This window comes from Martes martes (assembly GCF_963455335.1).
Source record: "Martes martes genome assembly, chromosome: 5".
Classification (NCBI taxonomy): Eukaryota; Metazoa; Chordata; class Mammalia; order Carnivora; family Mustelidae; genus Martes; species Martes martes.
The window spans coordinates 165,029,101-165,045,876 of record NC_137892.1 but is presented as its reverse complement, the minus strand read 5'-3'; the positions used below and the strand labels follow the sequence as shown (position 1 = coordinate 165,045,876).

The 16,776-nt window shown below is 67.0% G+C and overlaps 1 protein-coding gene across 1 annotated transcript; it reads left to right on the top strand.

The window, feature by feature from the left end:
* Positions 1 to 221: 221 nt before the first annotated feature.
* On the top strand, positions 222 to 14,890 carry SLC6A19 (solute carrier family 6 member 19; the record flags this gene model as incomplete). The annotated part of the gene is made up of 12 exons (XM_080804807.1): positions 222 to 423; positions 5,822 to 5,962; positions 6,482 to 6,619; positions 8,049 to 8,230; positions 8,536 to 8,646; positions 8,877 to 8,989; positions 10,472 to 10,600; positions 10,678 to 10,834; positions 12,324 to 12,528; positions 12,620 to 12,779; positions 14,357 to 14,519; positions 14,687 to 14,890. The coding sequence occupies 12 exons, from the start codon at positions 222 to 224 to the stop codon at positions 14,888 to 14,890; spliced, it is 1,905 nt and encodes a 634-aa protein (XP_080660933.1).
* Between the last annotated feature and the right edge of the window lie 1,886 nt (positions 14,891 to 16,776).

Below are 16,776 nucleotides of genomic sequence, written 5' to 3'. Positions count from 1 at the left end.
GGGCTGGCTGGCACCCGAGGAGCTGCTCCGGAGGGTCCGCCGAGCCTCCGCAGATAAGGCATTAACAGCTGGGGCGGACTGGCCATCAGATCTGCTGACGCCAGGCGCCTGGGGCAAGGTGCCAAAGGTTCCCTATAAAGTGCCGGGGCTCTGGGCCAGTGGCCACTCGCCCTCCGGCTGCTGGCCTGCCTCTGTGGGGAGGGACCTGCCTGACGACCACCATGGTGAGGCTCGTGCTGCCCAACCCGGGCCTGGAGGCCCGGATCCCCTCCCTCGGCCAGCTGGAGACCATCGAGGCGGAGGAGGCCAGCTCCCGGCCCAAGTGGGACAACAAGGCCCAGTACATGCTCACGTGCGTGGGCTTCTGCGTGGGCCTGGGCAACGTGTGGCGCTTCCCTTACCTGTGCCAGAGCCACGGCGGAGGTAGGCCACGGGGCTGGGGGAACGGGGATGGCAGACTGGGGCCCTGGGCGTGAGCGGCGCCACGTTCCCCTGGGACGCCAGCACCGCCGGGGCCGCGGGCGGGACGGCACGCAGCTGGGCCTTCTCTCAGAGCGCCACGAGCCTCCACGCGTGTGCCGGGGGCCGGGCCGGGCCGGGCAGGGCTGGGCTGGGTGGCCAGTGGTCCAGGGCCCTCTGCTCCCAGCTCGTGGCAGGAAGCGAGGGATGTCCACGGCCCTGACCCCGCGTGTCCAAGTGTCCGAGTGTGGGGAGCCCTGCCCTGTTCTCGAACACATCTGACCTGCATGTGGGGGTCCACTGCTCCGGATGGAGCCTGCCCCCCGAGTCTGGCGGGGCAGCGAGCCCCGCTGTCTTCGTGTCCACCGCGGGGCCCCATCTCAGCTCTCCCTGTGCTTTATGCATGTCCTGAGGCCAGAGCTGGGTGCCACATTCCTGGAGGGACAGAGGAAGGAACTGGGCAGGAGCAGGCGACCCGCACAAGGGCACCCCGGCCTCGACCCCTCCTGCCCCCTGCAGAGGCCTCTGGGGGCCTTGCCTGGAGCCCAGGGGCCTCCTTCCACAGGTCGAGGCTGCCCCTCCCCGACCTGCGGGTCCCCCAGGGGTGCCGGGTCGGTGTCCTCGTGGCCTTGCCCCCTTGCCCACCCTCCCAGTGCCTGTGGGCTCCGGGATGGGCCCCCACATGTCCATGGCTCCTGTCTGCCTTGGCCCCCAGGCCGAGGGGGGTGAAGGCAGAGGGGTCCGGCCCTGGGAGCCGGCGGGCGGCTGCTCCGGAGATGCCGGCGCTCCGGGGACGGGGATCAGCAGGGGCTGTTTTCCGTCTGACTCTGAAGGACCTACAGGCTCTCGCCTGCGCTTCGGGGTATGAAAGTTTCCTCAGGAAAAGCAGAAGCGGTTCCGGGTCAAGCCCAGCGGCCCTGAGTTCCCAGGATGTGTCTTTCCCTGGTCCCCCCTGTGCTTCTGGGAGGCGGGGGCCGGGGCGCTGGGGGCAGGGGGCTGAGAGCAGAGTCCCTGATGTCAGCGCCGCTTCCTTCTGGGACTTTCCAGTCACCTGCCCCCTGGGGACCGCCCTAGGGTCTCCCCGGCCCATCTACCCCTGCTCCGTTCCACCGGGAGCTCAGCACGGGGCAGACTCCCCCGCCCCCCCACTGTGGGCTGCGAGAAGCCCGCCTGACGGGGAAAGGGGCCGTCCCGGTGCCGCGTGGGGCCCTGGGGCCGCAGGGGTGGGCCCGCTCTGTGGGTGGAGGCCAGATGCTCGTCCCCGATACCAGGGCAGGGGCACCACAAGAGCCACCGGAGGAATGTTGCCAAGTAAATCCCGGAGGCTGTGGGGCCCCGCAGAGAATCACCCTGGGGAATGGGGGCTTTTGGGTGCCCCCACCCACGGGCTCTGATTCAAGGGGGCAGCGTGGGAACCCTGCTCCCACACCGTGGACGGATGGGACTGTCGCTGAACCAGCCCGCGGGAGCCGTGTCCCCACAGCCCGGCTCCACCCTGACCGAGGCGCGGAGTCCCGGCTCCGGGATGGGAACCGGGCGGGAGCGGGATGAGAGCGGGCACCGGGTGGTGTCAGGAAAGGTGCTCCGACTGGGAGGAACTCTTGTGTGCGGCCCCAGCCGGGGGATGTTGGGGATATCGGGAGGCGACGTTTGGACCAGAGGACTGTAGAGCTGGCGTCTGTGTGGCCTCTCGGCCCCTCCCCCTGAACTCCCCGACCTGGGCCGCTGGCTCTCTGGGCACGGGCTCCCCTCCCCGCACACATCTCGGGCTGGGCTTCGCTTCAGGAGATCCCCACGAGCTCAAAGAGCACGGTCCTTCCAGGCCTTGGCCGAGGGGAGCCCGCGCTGGCCCTCCCAGGCCCCGCCTGCGCCCCCACGCCCCTCGCGGCCCGCGAGCTCCGGGGGGCTGGGCCTGGGCTGTAACCCTGCAGCCTTAAGTCACTCCGGCCTGACCACCCTGACCAGGAGGCCCTCGGGCTGGAGGCCATTTGCGTTTCCGTCTCTGGCCCCCAGCCCCATCCTGGCTGCCGGGAGCAGTGCTCATGGGTGCGGGACCCCCAGCCTCCACCCCCAAGCTCTGTCTGTCGTTGTCACCTCACGGCCTCCCCTGCCGACCGGGGGTGCACCGGGGCTCGGTGGGTCTGGGGCATGGGGAAGGGGTGGCAAGGCCCCTTTGGGCAGAGCCTTCTGGGCCTAGAAGGGCCTGGTTATGAGCTGCAGGGTGCAGACCCCAGGGGAGGAGGGACCCAGGAGTGTGCGACCCAAGGTGGCTCCCATCCCAGGGTCACGACCTCTAGGCCCTGGACAAGCTGCCGCCCCTGGCTGCCTTCTCTGGTGCCAGGCCTCCCCACGGCCGGCTGTGAGCAGGGCCACGCCCTGGGGCACTCTAGGTGCTGACTGGGACCCCCCAGAGCAGACAGTCAGCTGGAACGGAGGCCAGGAGGTGGGCCAGACCCAGGGAGTGAGGTCATGGCTGCGGCGTCATCCCCGCACAAGACGGCTGTCCAGCCTGCGGGTCTGTGACCGGCGTGGTCTGCTCAGAGCTGCTCGCAGGAGGCTAGAAGGCCAGGAAGACCCTGGGGGAGGGGCGAGAGGCCGTCCTCAGCTGCCTTTAGGGACCCGGTGAGAGACACGCGAGGGAGGGGCCGTGCAGGTCCGTGGGCCCCTGGGAGAGGCGGCCGGTGCCCCCAGCACACCTGCTGCTCAGCCCATCTGCAAGGACGCCACGTTTCCTGGACCGCTGCGGGTGATCGGGGAAACCCCAAGTCCGTCCCGCCGTACCGGCGGCCTGTTGAGGGTTTGCAATCATTCCTCCAGCCTCCTGGGCGCCTCTGCAGTCCAGCACGCGTCTGCCGGCCGTGACCCCGCGCCTGGCCGGGGGCTCACAGGGCTCCTCTCTAGCAGACCTGCTCACCGCACCCCCTGCCCTAGTCTCCCCGCCAGGGTTACGTGCCAGCAGGTGTGTCTCCTGTGGGCACCAGCTGCCCCTCCTGCCGCCTCCACCTGTCCACCCACCAAGCCGGCACCGGGCAGCGCCAGGAGGCCCGTCTCCCAGGACCTTTGGAACCACATCCGGGAGCCACTGTGCCTGCTGGCCGCTCTCCCGCCTCTGTCCTCCCTGCTTCCCCCACCTTTCCCCACGGGCTGGTTCTAAGAGGAAAGCCGTGTGTCCCTGGCGCTTTCTCTGGAACCAGGTGTTGCTGGAGAACATGCTCGTCCTCGGGACGAGCAAGGGGCTGAGGTCCCGGTGCTGGGGGCGCCAGGGGGGCGGGCCTCACGCCGTGGGGACACAGAGGGCTCCCGCTGGGGGGTGGTGTGGACGCGTGCCCCCCCATCACCCCACTCCCTCCCTCCACGCGCCGTGCCCGCTGGAAGCCGAGCCTGACCACTGGTCTGTGGGCCCGGAGGAGCTCCTGCGTGGGAGGGTGCCGGGAGCACAGGCAGTGGCGGAGGCGTCCTGGATAAGGGGGTGTCCCAGTGAGGTTTCCAAGTATGAATAAAAGTTTCCTGCTGGCGATTGAGGGGTGGGGAGACTGGTGGTGAGAGCAGCATCATGAGACGAGGGGATGGGATTGAAGGACGTTTGCAAACTTTGTGCTACTCTGGACTTGTTTTCTTGGTACTTTTGCTCGAAGGTTTTCAGATCAAGCCCCTAAGGAGACATTGGAAAGGAAAGTCTTTTCTTTTGTAACTAGACCCTCACTGACACGGTGACCCAGCGAGCAGGTCCTGCTGGGCTCTGAGTGGCCCGGGCTGTGCCCCCATACCCGGGGGAATCTGGCTGGTGGCTCTTCCTCTCCCGGTACCTGTCCTTGGATTTGCTTTTTTGTCATTGTCAAGCCCACACCCCTGAGTTCCTGGAACTTGGACCCCGGCCTCTGACGCAGCCCCAGCTTCTGAAGGAGCCTGGCCCTGGAGCCCCGGCTAGGGAGTGAGGCCACTCGGGCAGTCCTATGTGTAGGACGACGACCCACGGCAGGAGGCCCGGCCCTCCCAGCACGAGGACCCACAGACAGAAGGACAGGGGACATGTGCAGAGGAGAGAAGAGAGAGGGCTGTGGCTCTGTCCCACTCACACACGCACATGCAGGCATGCACAGACACACGGACACGTGTGGACACACCCACCCACACACTTACACACACACCCTCCCACCTGCGCACGTGCACACACGGACACTCGCGCCCTCGGGCACGTACGTGTGGACACACCGTGCCCCCGCGTGCCTCCCCCAGGGACCTCCAGGTCGGGGTCTGAGCCCCACCCTGACCCGGAGAGCAGCACCTGGAGGCGGAGGCGGCTGGCGCAGGCGTGGGGGTGGGAGGAGTGGGGCTGGGGTGACGGATATGACAGATTCGGGGAGAAGGACAAGCAGAGCGAACAAGTTGGGAAAGGAGCAGGGGGCGGTGCGGCTTCAGGCCAGGAGCTGGAGAACATGGGGAGAAAGGACGGGGGGGGCAGGGGGTGGAGAGCAGAGCGGCCTGAGGCTGTCCCAAATGCTCCTGCTCATGGCGCGGGACCCCGGGCCGGGCAGGGGCCAGTACCGTCCCTCAGCAGGTCATGGCCGGCCCCTGTCAGCGCGGACCGAGAGCCATCCCGGCGAGAAAACAGCCCAGCTCAGGGGTCTCGGTCCACGAGGGTCTAGGGAGTCCAGCACCTGTGGCTACCAGGCGGGGACCCAAATCCCACCGTCAGTCCTGAAGCAGGGAGTGTCTGGTCTCCGTCGCAGAGCCGCGTCCTGGCCCGCGTCCAGGCCGGTGGGGACCGCGGCTGCGCTCATCACTGCTGGGTCACGCTCAGCCCCGTCCCCCGCCGTGGCTGCGCCCGGAGAGGCTCCTGGGCTTCCAGGCAGCCCGGAGACCCCAGCGGTAGCCCTTACAATTTCCCTCCTCCACCTGCTCTCCGGCACCAAAGCTGGGGGTTCTGTGAGATGCCGGGGGTCCTGGTGACTCCACGAGGGCGGTGAGGCCCGTGCTCGCCTGCGTCCAGGCTGACCTCCCGAGGCTCAGAAGGACCCCCTCCGGTGCGCGACCTCCGGGTCAGCCTCGGAACCCTGGGCTCGCGGGACCTGTCCCCTCTGACCCTTCCCCACCGCCCAGCGGAGGCTGTCGTGCCTCCCCACACTCCGTCTAGCACAGCGACACCGGACCTCGTTCCCAGGGGCTGCCGTGTGCCGCGGACAGACGCTACCACGGGGCGGCGGTGCGAGGTGGCTCTGTGGGAAACGGTGCCCGTGGCCGTGAGGTCCCAGGCCCATGTTTGTGCCGCCGTTCTGAGGCGCTGTCGACAAACACCGGGTTCCCAGGGGGGGCCCTCCCGCACGCTGCCACCCGCCCTCATCGCTGCCTCCTCCCCACGCAGGCGCCTTTATGATCCCGTTCCTCATCCTGCTGGTCCTGGAGGGCATCCCCCTGCTGCACCTGGAGTTCGCCATCGGGCAGAGGCTGCGGAAGGGGAGTGTGGGCGTCTGGAGCTCCATCCACCCGGCCCTGAAGGGCGTCGGTGCGTGTCCGGGGCCCTGCCCAGAGCCAGGGTTCGCGGCACCCCCCTTCCTTCTCTGCTCTCTCTGCCTAATTTCAGGGACAGGAGGGGCCCAGGGCTCCACGCCCAGGCCTGTGCAAACCCATCCTTGGGATCTCGGGACTGTGGGCCGCAGGTCCAGGCCCCATCACTCCCGGCTACCAGGGACCAGCCGGGCAGCTGAGGCCATCCTGAGTCCCAGGTGCCCAGGGCATGGGAGGGTATAGACACGCATGGAGGGCAGAGCCCCTCCTCCCCGCCCAGATCAGGGCTCAGCAATGGCCAGACTGACCGGGAGGGGCGCTGACCACTGAGCTCCTTCCTAGCACTGACCCCTCACTCCAGCGCTGACCCCCTACCCCAACATTGACCCCTCCCCCCAGCGCCGGCCCCTCCTCCCCCGAGCTGATCCCCCCCAGCACTGACCTCTCCGTCCAGCCCTGACCCCTCATCCCCACAACACCCCCCTACTCCTGAGCAGTGACGGTCTTGTCCCCCCAGGCATCGCGTCCATGTTCGTGTCCTTTATGGTGGGCTACTACTACAACACCATCATCGCCTGGGTCATGTGGTACTTCTTCAACTCCTTCCAGGACCCCCTGCCCTGGAGCGAGTGCCCGCTCAACGCCAACCGGACAGGTGAGACCTTGGTGGGGCCGGCAGTGCGGGGCTGGGGACCCGGTACTGGCAGTGGGGGGAGCCGCGCCCTGGGACATGTGGCCCACGGCCCACGAAGAGCCGCCCTGTGATTTCCAAGTGCCGGAGCCGCCGTAGCTCAGGTCTTGCAAAACCAGAGCCCATTTAAGGCAACAGGGCATTAAACAAAGTCACATCGCAGGAGAAAAGCCCTTAAAAAGGCTGGCTTCCCTCTCGGGAGGGGTGGCAGCGGCTCTGTTGTTACGGAGGAAACGGGGAGCCCTGCCCAGCCATCCTCCCCATGCGGGCAGCGGACGTGGGGTTCCAGGTTGCCCCAGAGAGCTGCCCCCCAACATCCGCAGGGCAGTGTCCTGCTCTCCACTGGCCTTTCCCGCCCAGTCCCCGGAGGCTCCGTCCGCAGAGCACTCTCGCCCCTCACCATCTGCTCCTTCTGGGGGTACAGGGCTCTCCGGGAAGGGGGGAGCGGGCCCTGGGCTGTGGCCTGTGAGGGCACGGGGACACGTGAGGGCACGGGGCTGGGCTATGGGCACACATGCCCATCGGGGCGTGGACAGCCTGTGTTGTGAGCGCGGGTCCACCAAGCGGATGTGGCCGCTGTGGTTGGCTACACGGATCCCTCCAGATGTGCTGGGGTTGGGGCCGGCAAGACGGGCCCCTCGGAGTTGAGAAAGGTCAGGGCCCACCCCCACAGCCTCTCTTGCTGCTTTCGGGGACCATTCAGGGCACGGTCCCTGTCTCTGGGGATGGGGTGGGGGCCCTCCAGGACTAGATGGCTTCCCTCCTCTCAGGGTGTCAGGCTGGCCTAGAAGGGCACCCAGGACCCTGGAACCCAAAGGGATGAGACCACGTGAGGTTGAGCACCGTTGCCCGGGGTGGGCCTCAGCCAGGGAGCCGTAGAGACCTGTGACCCGTGCGCGGCAGAGCACCTGGCCAGGGGCCGACTCCCGGCTCAGCCTGTGGGTCTCTTATGTGCCTGCGGCAGGGGCAAGAGGGAGCAGGCAGGCGGCGGAGGCCTTGGGTGCACAGGCGCGTAGGTGTGCGTGTACATACACACTCGTGCCCGCGAGTCCTGTCTGCGTGAGTGTGTGCACGTGTGCACGTGCTGTGTGAATGTGCACCGTGGGGGGGCATGTTCATGTGCACACATGTGCGGGCGGGCGTACACATGCACGTGGGTATACATGTGTGCACGCATGTGCACACGGGTCTGTGTGAGTGTGCGCACATGTGCATGTGTTTGTGTGAATGTGCACGTGTGCAGGTATGCACAGGTGTGCTTTTGTGTACAGATGTGTGTGTACATCGTCCCTACTGTCACCGCCCCGAAGCACAGCTCGGGGCTGGGCTCTCTGTCCCTTGGGGCGGCTCACACTCCCTGACCCTCTCTGACTGGTGGGGACGCCCGCCCCAGGCTACGTGGACGAGTGTGCCCGCAGCTCCTCCGTGGACTATTTCTGGTACCGGGAGACCCTCAATATCTCCACCTCCATCAGCGACTCCGGCTCCATCCAGTGGTGGGCCCTGCTCTGCCTGACCTGTGCCTGGAGCGTCCTCTACGTCTGCACCATCCGCGGGATCGAGACCACCGGGAAGGTGCTGGGGGGGAGCACGCTCAGCCGCTGCGAGGGCCCCGCGTGCCCACTGTCGGGGAGGGGCCTCTGCTGCCCCCGCGCTCAAGAACGCACTCAAAGGGTCAAGTGGCCATGAGAGCTCTGACCGGGGAGCCAGACCGCCGCAGTTTCAGGAGGTGGTGGGGAGGGGGACGCCTCTTCCTGCCGGCAGCCTGGGGGCGGGGCGTGCGGGGAGGGGCGGGCCGGGGGTCCCACGCCGTCGCCCCTTCTCCTCGGGAGCCCGCTTGGCTCCGCCAGCCCCTTGGCCCACACCTGCCCTGTCCGCAGGCCGTGTACATCACCTCTACGCTGCCCTACGTCGTCCTAACCATCTTCCTCATCCGCGGCCTGACGCTGAAGGGAGCCACCAACGGCATCGTGTTCCTCTTCACGCCCAACGTGAGTCTCCCGAGGTCGGCCCAGGCCCAGACGGCCCAGGGGAGGCCAGGCTGGGGGACGGCCTGCTCTGGGCCCCTCGTGGCGTCCAGGCAGGGCCTGTCTGCTCGATGGTGACCTTGTGGACCCAGGGCGGCCACCACTGGGCCGTGCACCAGCTGTCCCCTCCGGGAGCCCTGCGTCCCAGTCCCCAGACCTTCCGAGCGCGGCTGAGGGTCTCTGTCCGGCTGCAGGTCACGGAGCTGGCCAACCCGGTCACCTGGCTGGATGCGGGGGCTCAGGTCTTCTACTCCTTCTCACTGGCCTTTGGGGGTCTCATCTCCTTCTCCAGCTACAACTCTGTGCAGTGAGTGTCGGGGGCTCTGCCTGCCCGCCCTGTGCCTCGGCCTCCCCACCCCCAGGGCGGGCGAGCGGAGGAAGGCATAAGGGTGGCCCCGCTGACCCCGGGTCCCAGTAGGGCTGTGGCCACTGGGTGCGGAGGTGTGCTGCGGCCTCGGGAGGGCTTTCAGGAGCGAGGCACCCCCAGGGAGACGCGTTAACAGCCCGGCCTCCCCTGGGTGCGTTTGTCCCAGCGATCGCGAGCGCTGGTGTTCACCCCCCCACACTCCCCATCGTGCCTTGGCACCCATGACCCCAGGAGGGACAGCCCCTGCCACCCACCGCGGCCTGACACCCTTGTGGAAGGGGTCCACAAACATTATGGGGCACCTCCCTGTGCGCCACCTGGGGCACCAGGACCGTCCTGCTGGGACCCGTGGTCCAGCAGAGAGACAGATAAGCCGCAGGAGTAGACAGAACGGGCGTGGGGCCAGGTGGGCTCACCCGCTGGCTGTGGTGTCGGTGGGACAGGGGCAGCCGAGGGGACGGACCTGACAGCAGGTGCTTCTCAGCCGGGGCCATGTGCCCACTCAGTGCGCACCAGCGGCTGATGCAGTCACATTCCCGGCTGTGCCAGGCCCGGCACCAGCCCCAGAGCATGCCCTCGCCCCGAGGGAGACCTGCGCCCCTGCGCCCTCGCCCCCACCCCTGCCCCCCGCCTGCTCCCTCTCTGGGCAGACTCGCCTGTTCCCGGCCTTTCACCGCATGGACGGCCGGGAGCCGTCCTCCGTGTCTGGCTTCCGTCCCTGAGCACGACTTCCTCGGCGTCCAGCCCTGCCGCAGCCTGTGTCACTCATCCCGCCTTTCACGGCCGAGGATACCCAGGCGTGGACGGGCCACACTTCTTGCCCTCCCCCTTCCCACGATGGACGCACGAGCTGTTTCCACCTTCTGGCGATGGCAAACATTTGCGTCCGAGCTCGGGGGCCGACGTACCTTCGCTGTCCGTGGGACGCCCGGGGTGGGGCTGCTCTGGAGTTAAGGGCTCAAGGGGGTGTTTTCCACGGAGCCCACCCCGTTTCACATCCCCTCAGCCATGCAGCAGCACCCAATCCCTGCTCGCCCTCGCCAGTGCTTGTCATGTGACTCTGACGCTGGTGGCCAGAAGCATCTGGAAGGGTGTGAGCCCTGGCGGGTGGGGCTGGGGAGTCGGGGCTGTGTTCTTGAAGCACTGAGCCAGGGTGGGGGGCTTCAGGTGTCCAGGTGTGGGGGGGCAAGGCCCAGCCCGTCTCCTCGAGGTCTCACGACCCGGGGCAGGTCTCCAGGGCCGGCGTGGCGGGGGCCTGGGGACATGGCGGGAAGGGAAGAGCGGGGTGGGCTGTGTCACCCGTGGCTGTGTCGCCCGTGGCTGTGCCCTCCCCACTGGGTATCCCGTGCCTGTGTGGCTGGGTGTTAACTCCGGCCGGGCGGGCGTCCCCATGGGCCGTGACCGGACGCCATTCTCGTGCAGCAACAATTGCGAGATGGACGCCGTGATCGTGTCGGTCATCAACGGCTTCACGTCCGTGTACGCGGCCACCGTGGTCTACTCCATCATCGGCTTCCGCGCCACGGAGCGCTTCGACGACTGTTTCAGCACGTATGTGGCCCCCCGCCCCGGAGCTCGCTCATGGTCTCGGGGAGCCGCCGGCCCGCAGCCAGCCCCTGTCTTCCCAGGAACATCCTGACGCTCGTGAATGGGTTCGACCTGCCCGAGGGCAACGTGACGCAGGAGAACTTCGAGGAGATGAAGCTTTGGTGCAACAGCTCGGATCCCGAGGCCTTCGCGAGGCTGCGCTTCCAGACCTGTGATATGAACAGCTTCCTCTCTGAGGTCAGGCCCCCGGGGGGTGCTCCGGGGATCCACGGGCTGGGGCAGGGGGCGAAGGCGCCATGCATCCCCCCGTGAGCCGAGATCTGACGGGCCTGGAGTCCCGGGCGCCACAGAGCCCGTGCCCCAGACCCGAGGCCGAGGCAGGGCCCTGGGGCCCCGGCGGCCTGGCTCCCCGCAGTGCCCCACGTCAGACACGCCAACACCCCCACATCCGCGAGTACTGGGATTCCTCCTACAAACACGCCAGACCTACGCTCACCGAGCCCTCGCCTCGCTTTACTCGCGGGCGCGGCTGACACCGTCCGCTGCCCCAGGGCGGAGCTGTCCTCTGCAAGCGGTCCTCTGAGGCACGGACGGCTCTCAACGCCAGGCTCGATGCGCGGCAAAGCTGGCACGTGGCCAGGATTTATGGGCCAATACTTACAGACTTAAATTTCGCAATTTTCTACTCTGGACCCGTGCACTATACGTGTCACACATGTTCAGGGCCCGGCACGGAGTCCAGCGGCCGGGGGGTGACAGGCTCCACAGGAGTGAGGTGTGCTGAGAGTGAGCGCAGCCAGCAGAGCAGGGGGGCGACCGGAGGGTCCCCTCAGCAGGTCTGTCCCCCGATACATGCCAGACAAGGGGTGGCGCCGTCCAAGGGCACCGGAGCCTCTGAATTCCTTCTCCTCTGGTAGCTGAGGGAGGAGTCAGTGCTGGGGGCTGTGCGCCGAGCGTCCCCGGGGTGCTGAGTCCCAACCCCACCACCCCGCACCCCGCCCAGGATCCGGCCGGTGCTGCTGCCCCGGTTTTGCCTTCTCAAGAAGTTCCGCAGAGAGAATGGAGAGTGTGTGTCCCGGGGCTGGCGGGCCTCTCGCTCCCCCTCCCCCCCGGGGGTGCAAGCTTCTCCCCTGCGCGACGGGCGGATGCCGGCCTCTACCCTCTCCTCCTAAACTCGCAAACGCTGTGAAGTCGCTTTGGGAGCCCTGACTTGGGAGCGAGTCCCGGGGACAGGGCAGCCCGGCAGGGAGCGCTGGGCCCGGGGCGCCTCACTCAGCCCCTCAACCCCGCCAGACACACCCGGGGGGAGGGGCCGCAACAGGGGTCTCGCTGACCCGCGTGGGGCTTCTGCCCCTGCCCAGCGTTGGAGCCCACGCCCTGCTGCGGCCGCTCAGCCGGGCCCACTGGCCGCGGGCCCGGGACATCCGCTCTGGGCACTGGCTCAGGCCTCGTGGAGGTCACCCCACACCCTGAGCGCAGCTGCGCGGCGTGCGTCTCAGCAGATGGTCTCTGCAGTGGCCGCGGGTCTGTCTGGGCAGCCCGGGGCCCGGACGGCGGCGAGCAGGGCAGCCCTCTCCCGGTCGTCAGACTCGTTCAGCTTTAAACCTTCGGCTAACCTCTGCTCGCCCGGCGGGGCTCGGCGGCTGCGGCGCTGTCTAGGGAAGGACGGGGCCTGGGAGGGGTCCTGGGGGACCCCGGGCCTCCGTGACGCCGCCCCACCCCGCAGGGCGTGGAGGGCACCGGGCTGGCCTTCATCGTCTTCACGGAGGCCATCACCAAGATGCCCTTGTCCCCGCTGTGGGCCGTTTTGTTCTTCGTCATGCTCTTCTGCCTGGGCCTGTCGTCCATGTTCGGGAACATGGAGGGCGTGGTCGTGCCCCTGCAGGACCTCAGGATCATCCCGAAGAAGTGGCCCAAGGAGCTGCTCACGGGTGCGTGGGGCCGGGGCGGCGAGGACGGCTCCCGGGGCGCGGCGGGGACGCGGGGCCTCCTTCCGCAGCGGCCGTGTTCTCTGCCCCGCAGGCCTCATCTGCCTGGGGACGTACCTGCTGGCCTTCATCTTCACGCTGAACTCCGGCCAGTACTGGCTCTCCCTGCTGGACGGCTACGCGGGGTCCATCCCCCTGCTCGTCATCGCCTTCTGTGAGATGTTCGCCGTCGTGTATGTGTACGGCGTGGACAGGTAGGAGGGAGGCCGCGGCGGCAGGTGGTTTCCCGCGGGGGTAAGTGGGTCAGCATCTGGGGTGGGGCGGGACAGTCCCGCCGTGGCTCGGGGCCGAGCGTGCACGGGCCTGACGCCTGTGTGGCCGAGGGCAGAGGGGATGGGCCAAGACGGATGTCCACCAGAGCGATCCTCACGGCGCTCCCTCCAGCTTCCCGACGACGCTTCCAGACCCGGGAGACGGGGCACTCGCCGGCCTCTTGGGGGCGGAAGGACAGCAAAGCGCTACCGTGGAGGGAAGTAGAGACCCGTGCGGCCTGAGCCGCAGGGTAGGAAAGGTCGTCACTGAACCATCAGTTGAAGGCGAAGCACTACCACGTCCCGCGCAGGCGGCCCGAGTCCCGCGCAGGCGGCCCGAGTCCCGCGCAGGAGGCCCGAGACGCGGGCACAGACGGGCCGGGTGGGCAGAGCAGCCCCGGGGCTGGGGGACAGGCAGCAGACGTGAGGGCCAGGTGTGGGCAACAGGGGCTCCCACCGCAGAGATCCAGGCTGCCCCGTGGGGCCCCAAGGAGGCCACGAGGTCCAAGGGGAGGGAGCTCCGCCGTGGGGAGCTCCAGGCCTTTCTAGAGAGAGAAGAAAAGTGGGTGAGCAGGCTCGTCTGAGGTCTATGTGGCCGGACTCTCAGGACATCAGGCCCTGATCAGAGAGGACCACAGGCCCAGAACACGGCACCTGGGCTCTCGCTGGGGGATGGGCTCCCCAGGGCCTCAGAGACCACCTGCCTGCGTCCGTTACCATAAAGCACATACAAGCCTTTGGAGAGCCTCCTCTACACCCACAAGAGCTCCCTGCGTGAGTGCGGATTTCCACAACACCCCGCGAACCCTCCTGGGAGCAAGGGAGTGTGGGGGAGCTGCTGCCACGACACCAGCAGACACCGCGGAGGAAGGCTGCTGTGCCTGCAGCAGGTTGTGACGCAGACCTGTGACAGCCCTCGTGAGGGCACGGCCGTCTGTGACCGTCTGAGGCAGTTTGAAGCCAGACGCTGGCAGAGCACCGGTCAACACGCCGGACGCAGGACAGCCCTGTGCACAGGAGACTCCTGCTTGGTCCCACCTGGGGACGAGGCCTGGGCAGCAGTGTCCCTTGGACTCTCTGCGGCCCTGGACAGCGCGTGGCCACGTTCCGCGTGCTCCATGGCGACATCTAGAGACAGTGGACTCTGGTGCAGAAGAGAGTCCGGCCCAGACGGGCGGGAGACGGTGGGGCTGTGCAGGGTCAGAGCCACAGCCCCGGTGGGAGGCCGCCGTCCGCCCTAGATGCACGGGCCGCAGCTCTGCACGAGTCCACGCGGCGAGTTTACAGTCTGGAGCTCCGGGCAGTGGCACTGCGGACAGTGGAGCGTCCCGCTGTCCTCCCAGGGGGGCTCCTGACGTAGGAACTGGGCTCTCCTAGAGGCGGCGGGCAGAGAAAGACCGGGCCGGGGCACTGGAGATGGCGACGTCCGTCAGGGTTGGACGGCCAGCCGACTCTGCCTCGATAGGGTTGCTGGTCTCTGGGGAAACCCCGCGACGGCTTCCTTCCCGCCTTGTGTCCAGGTTCAACAGGGACATCGAGTTCATGATCGGCCACAAGCCCAACATCTTCTGGCAAGTCACGTGGAGGGTGGTCAGCCCCCTGCTCATGCTGGTCATCTTCCTGTTCTTTTTCGTGGTCAAGGTCAACGAGGAGCTGACCTATAGCATCTGGGACCCTGCCTATGTGAGCCACGGGGCTGCTGGGGGGCCGCAGGGCGGTCTTGCTCCTGTAGGGTGGGGAGCCTGGGGGGTACCTCCCCTCCCCCACAAGGGCCAGGAGCTGACCCACGGGGCAGGGGTACCTGCCCTGAGGGAGACCCCACAGGCTGCTCACTGCCACTCTCTCCCCAGGAGGAATTTCCCAAATCCCAGAAGGTCACATACCCGGGCTGGGTGTACGCCGTGGTCGTCATCGTGGCTGGGGTGCCCTGCCTGGTCATCCCCGGCTTTGCCATCTACAAGCTGCTCCGGGACCGCTGCCAGAGGCCAGGGGACCGCCAGGGGCTGGTCAGCGGGCTGTCCACGGCCTCTATCAACGGGGACCTGAAGTCCTGAGTGGCCCAGCCCAGCGTGTGCGGCCGTTGGTGTTGGGGAGGATCCAGGCCACACACGTGAGAGTGCTTGCACGTGTGTGCATGCGTGGGTGTGCACGTGTGTGCACATGTGAGTGTCTGTGTGTGTGTTTATGTATACTGTAGGATCGCACACATGTGAGTGTGCACATGTGTGCAAGTGCATGTGCACAGGCATGTGCACAAGTGTGTATGTGTGAGTGTGCTCATGCTACACAGGTATGTGGGGGTGTGCGTGTGTGAGTGTGCATGTGCAGAAGTTCGTGTACACGTGTGAGAGTGTGACATGTAGGACTGTGCGTGGGGGCTGTAGGGAAGCGTGTGTGATGCATGTGTGTGGTCATGTCTAAGTGTGTGTGCACATGTGTTTGAGGACTTGATGGGCGTGTGCGTACATGTGCTGTGTTCGTGACTGTGGTACGTGTGTGTGTTGGGCGCACGTGTGTTTGTGCACACACAGCCATGTGTCCATGTGTGTGCGTGTACACACACACACACACACGCCTGCTGCGCAACCCCAGGGCCCTCGCGCCTGCCTTTGTCACGGGTGTGGTGGGGCAGGTGCTGCTGCCGGGTCCCGCCACGTCTGCGCCGAGGGGGAGTCCAGGCTGGGGCGTCGTGGGGAGGCCGTGCCTGCCGAGCTGGCCGGCGGGAGACGGGAGCGGGATGCTCCCTCGGCCGCTCAGCTCCAGTCCTATCGACCCTCGACCCAGGAGCTCACAGCAAGGTCGGGGCACCGGTCCCCCGCGATGAGAATGGCCCTTCTCGAGCCCCTAGCTGTGAGCTCCAGAAGAGTCCTCGGAGTCCCTCGGAGGCCTGGCCGCCCGCCCGCTGGCCTTGGTAGGATGCGGGCTCTGGGACAGCCGACCCCATTAATCATTGCCCCTGGCTGCAGCAGATAGGTGAGCGGTCGACAAAACCCAACTCGGCCCAAGTGAAGGCGGAAACCACTCTTTGAGCTTTCGTAAGAGGGCATATTCCCTGCCTGAATTTTTAGCTAGGTGTTGGAAAAGGCGAGTTATAGGGTAACTCGGCCATAGCCACCAAGGTCGAGGACCGTCCGTGTGTCCCGAACTCGGCAGGGACCGGGAAGTCCACGTACTCGGCGTCCCTCGGTGAAGCTGGTGCCGGCTCTCCCCTCCCCGTCACGGGAAGGGCTGTTTTCTGGGATTCGATAGCCTGTCTCAGCCAAAGTCACTGGGCACATAGGGTGGCCGCGTTAATGAGCTCACCTCCACTCTCCGTGGAAAAATCTCGAAGTTTACGTAGCTGGGTTTTCTGACCATCCGCTGGGCAGGGGTGGGGACCTGGGTGGAGGACGGATCCCCCAGCCATGTCCCTCCTATTCGGATGCCCCAGGGCCCTGTCCCTGTCCCCCTGCCTCCCGCTCCTCGGAGAAACAGAGTTCAGCCCTGCAGCCCCGCTGTGAACCTCCAAACACTGGCATCTCCAGTCCTCTTACGCTGCTGGTCGCCTGGCCGCCTGCAGAATCCTCGGGGGCTAACGGCCCGCCGTGCAGGGCCCCCCGTCCCGCCACACTCCAGCCTCCACCCTCCACTCAAGGCCCCCCCCAACTGAGAGAACAGCAAGCAGCCCCCCACGGATACGCCACCCACCCAGGGCGCGTGGGGAGGAGACGGGCGGGTGTGGCCAGGGCGCCCATCCAGTCATTCTGTCCCCTGAAGAGCGCCTTGTTTCGCAGACCTGGTGTATTTGCAAGTTGTTGGAAACGCGTGATCTGTGGGCATAACATGCACCTGTCTAAATAAATCACTATTTCATAGTTTCGGCCTAAGTGTTGTCTAAATACAGAGGGTTGACCACACAGCGGGGCCCAGTCACTCAGGGGAGCGTAGGACCGTGGTTCGG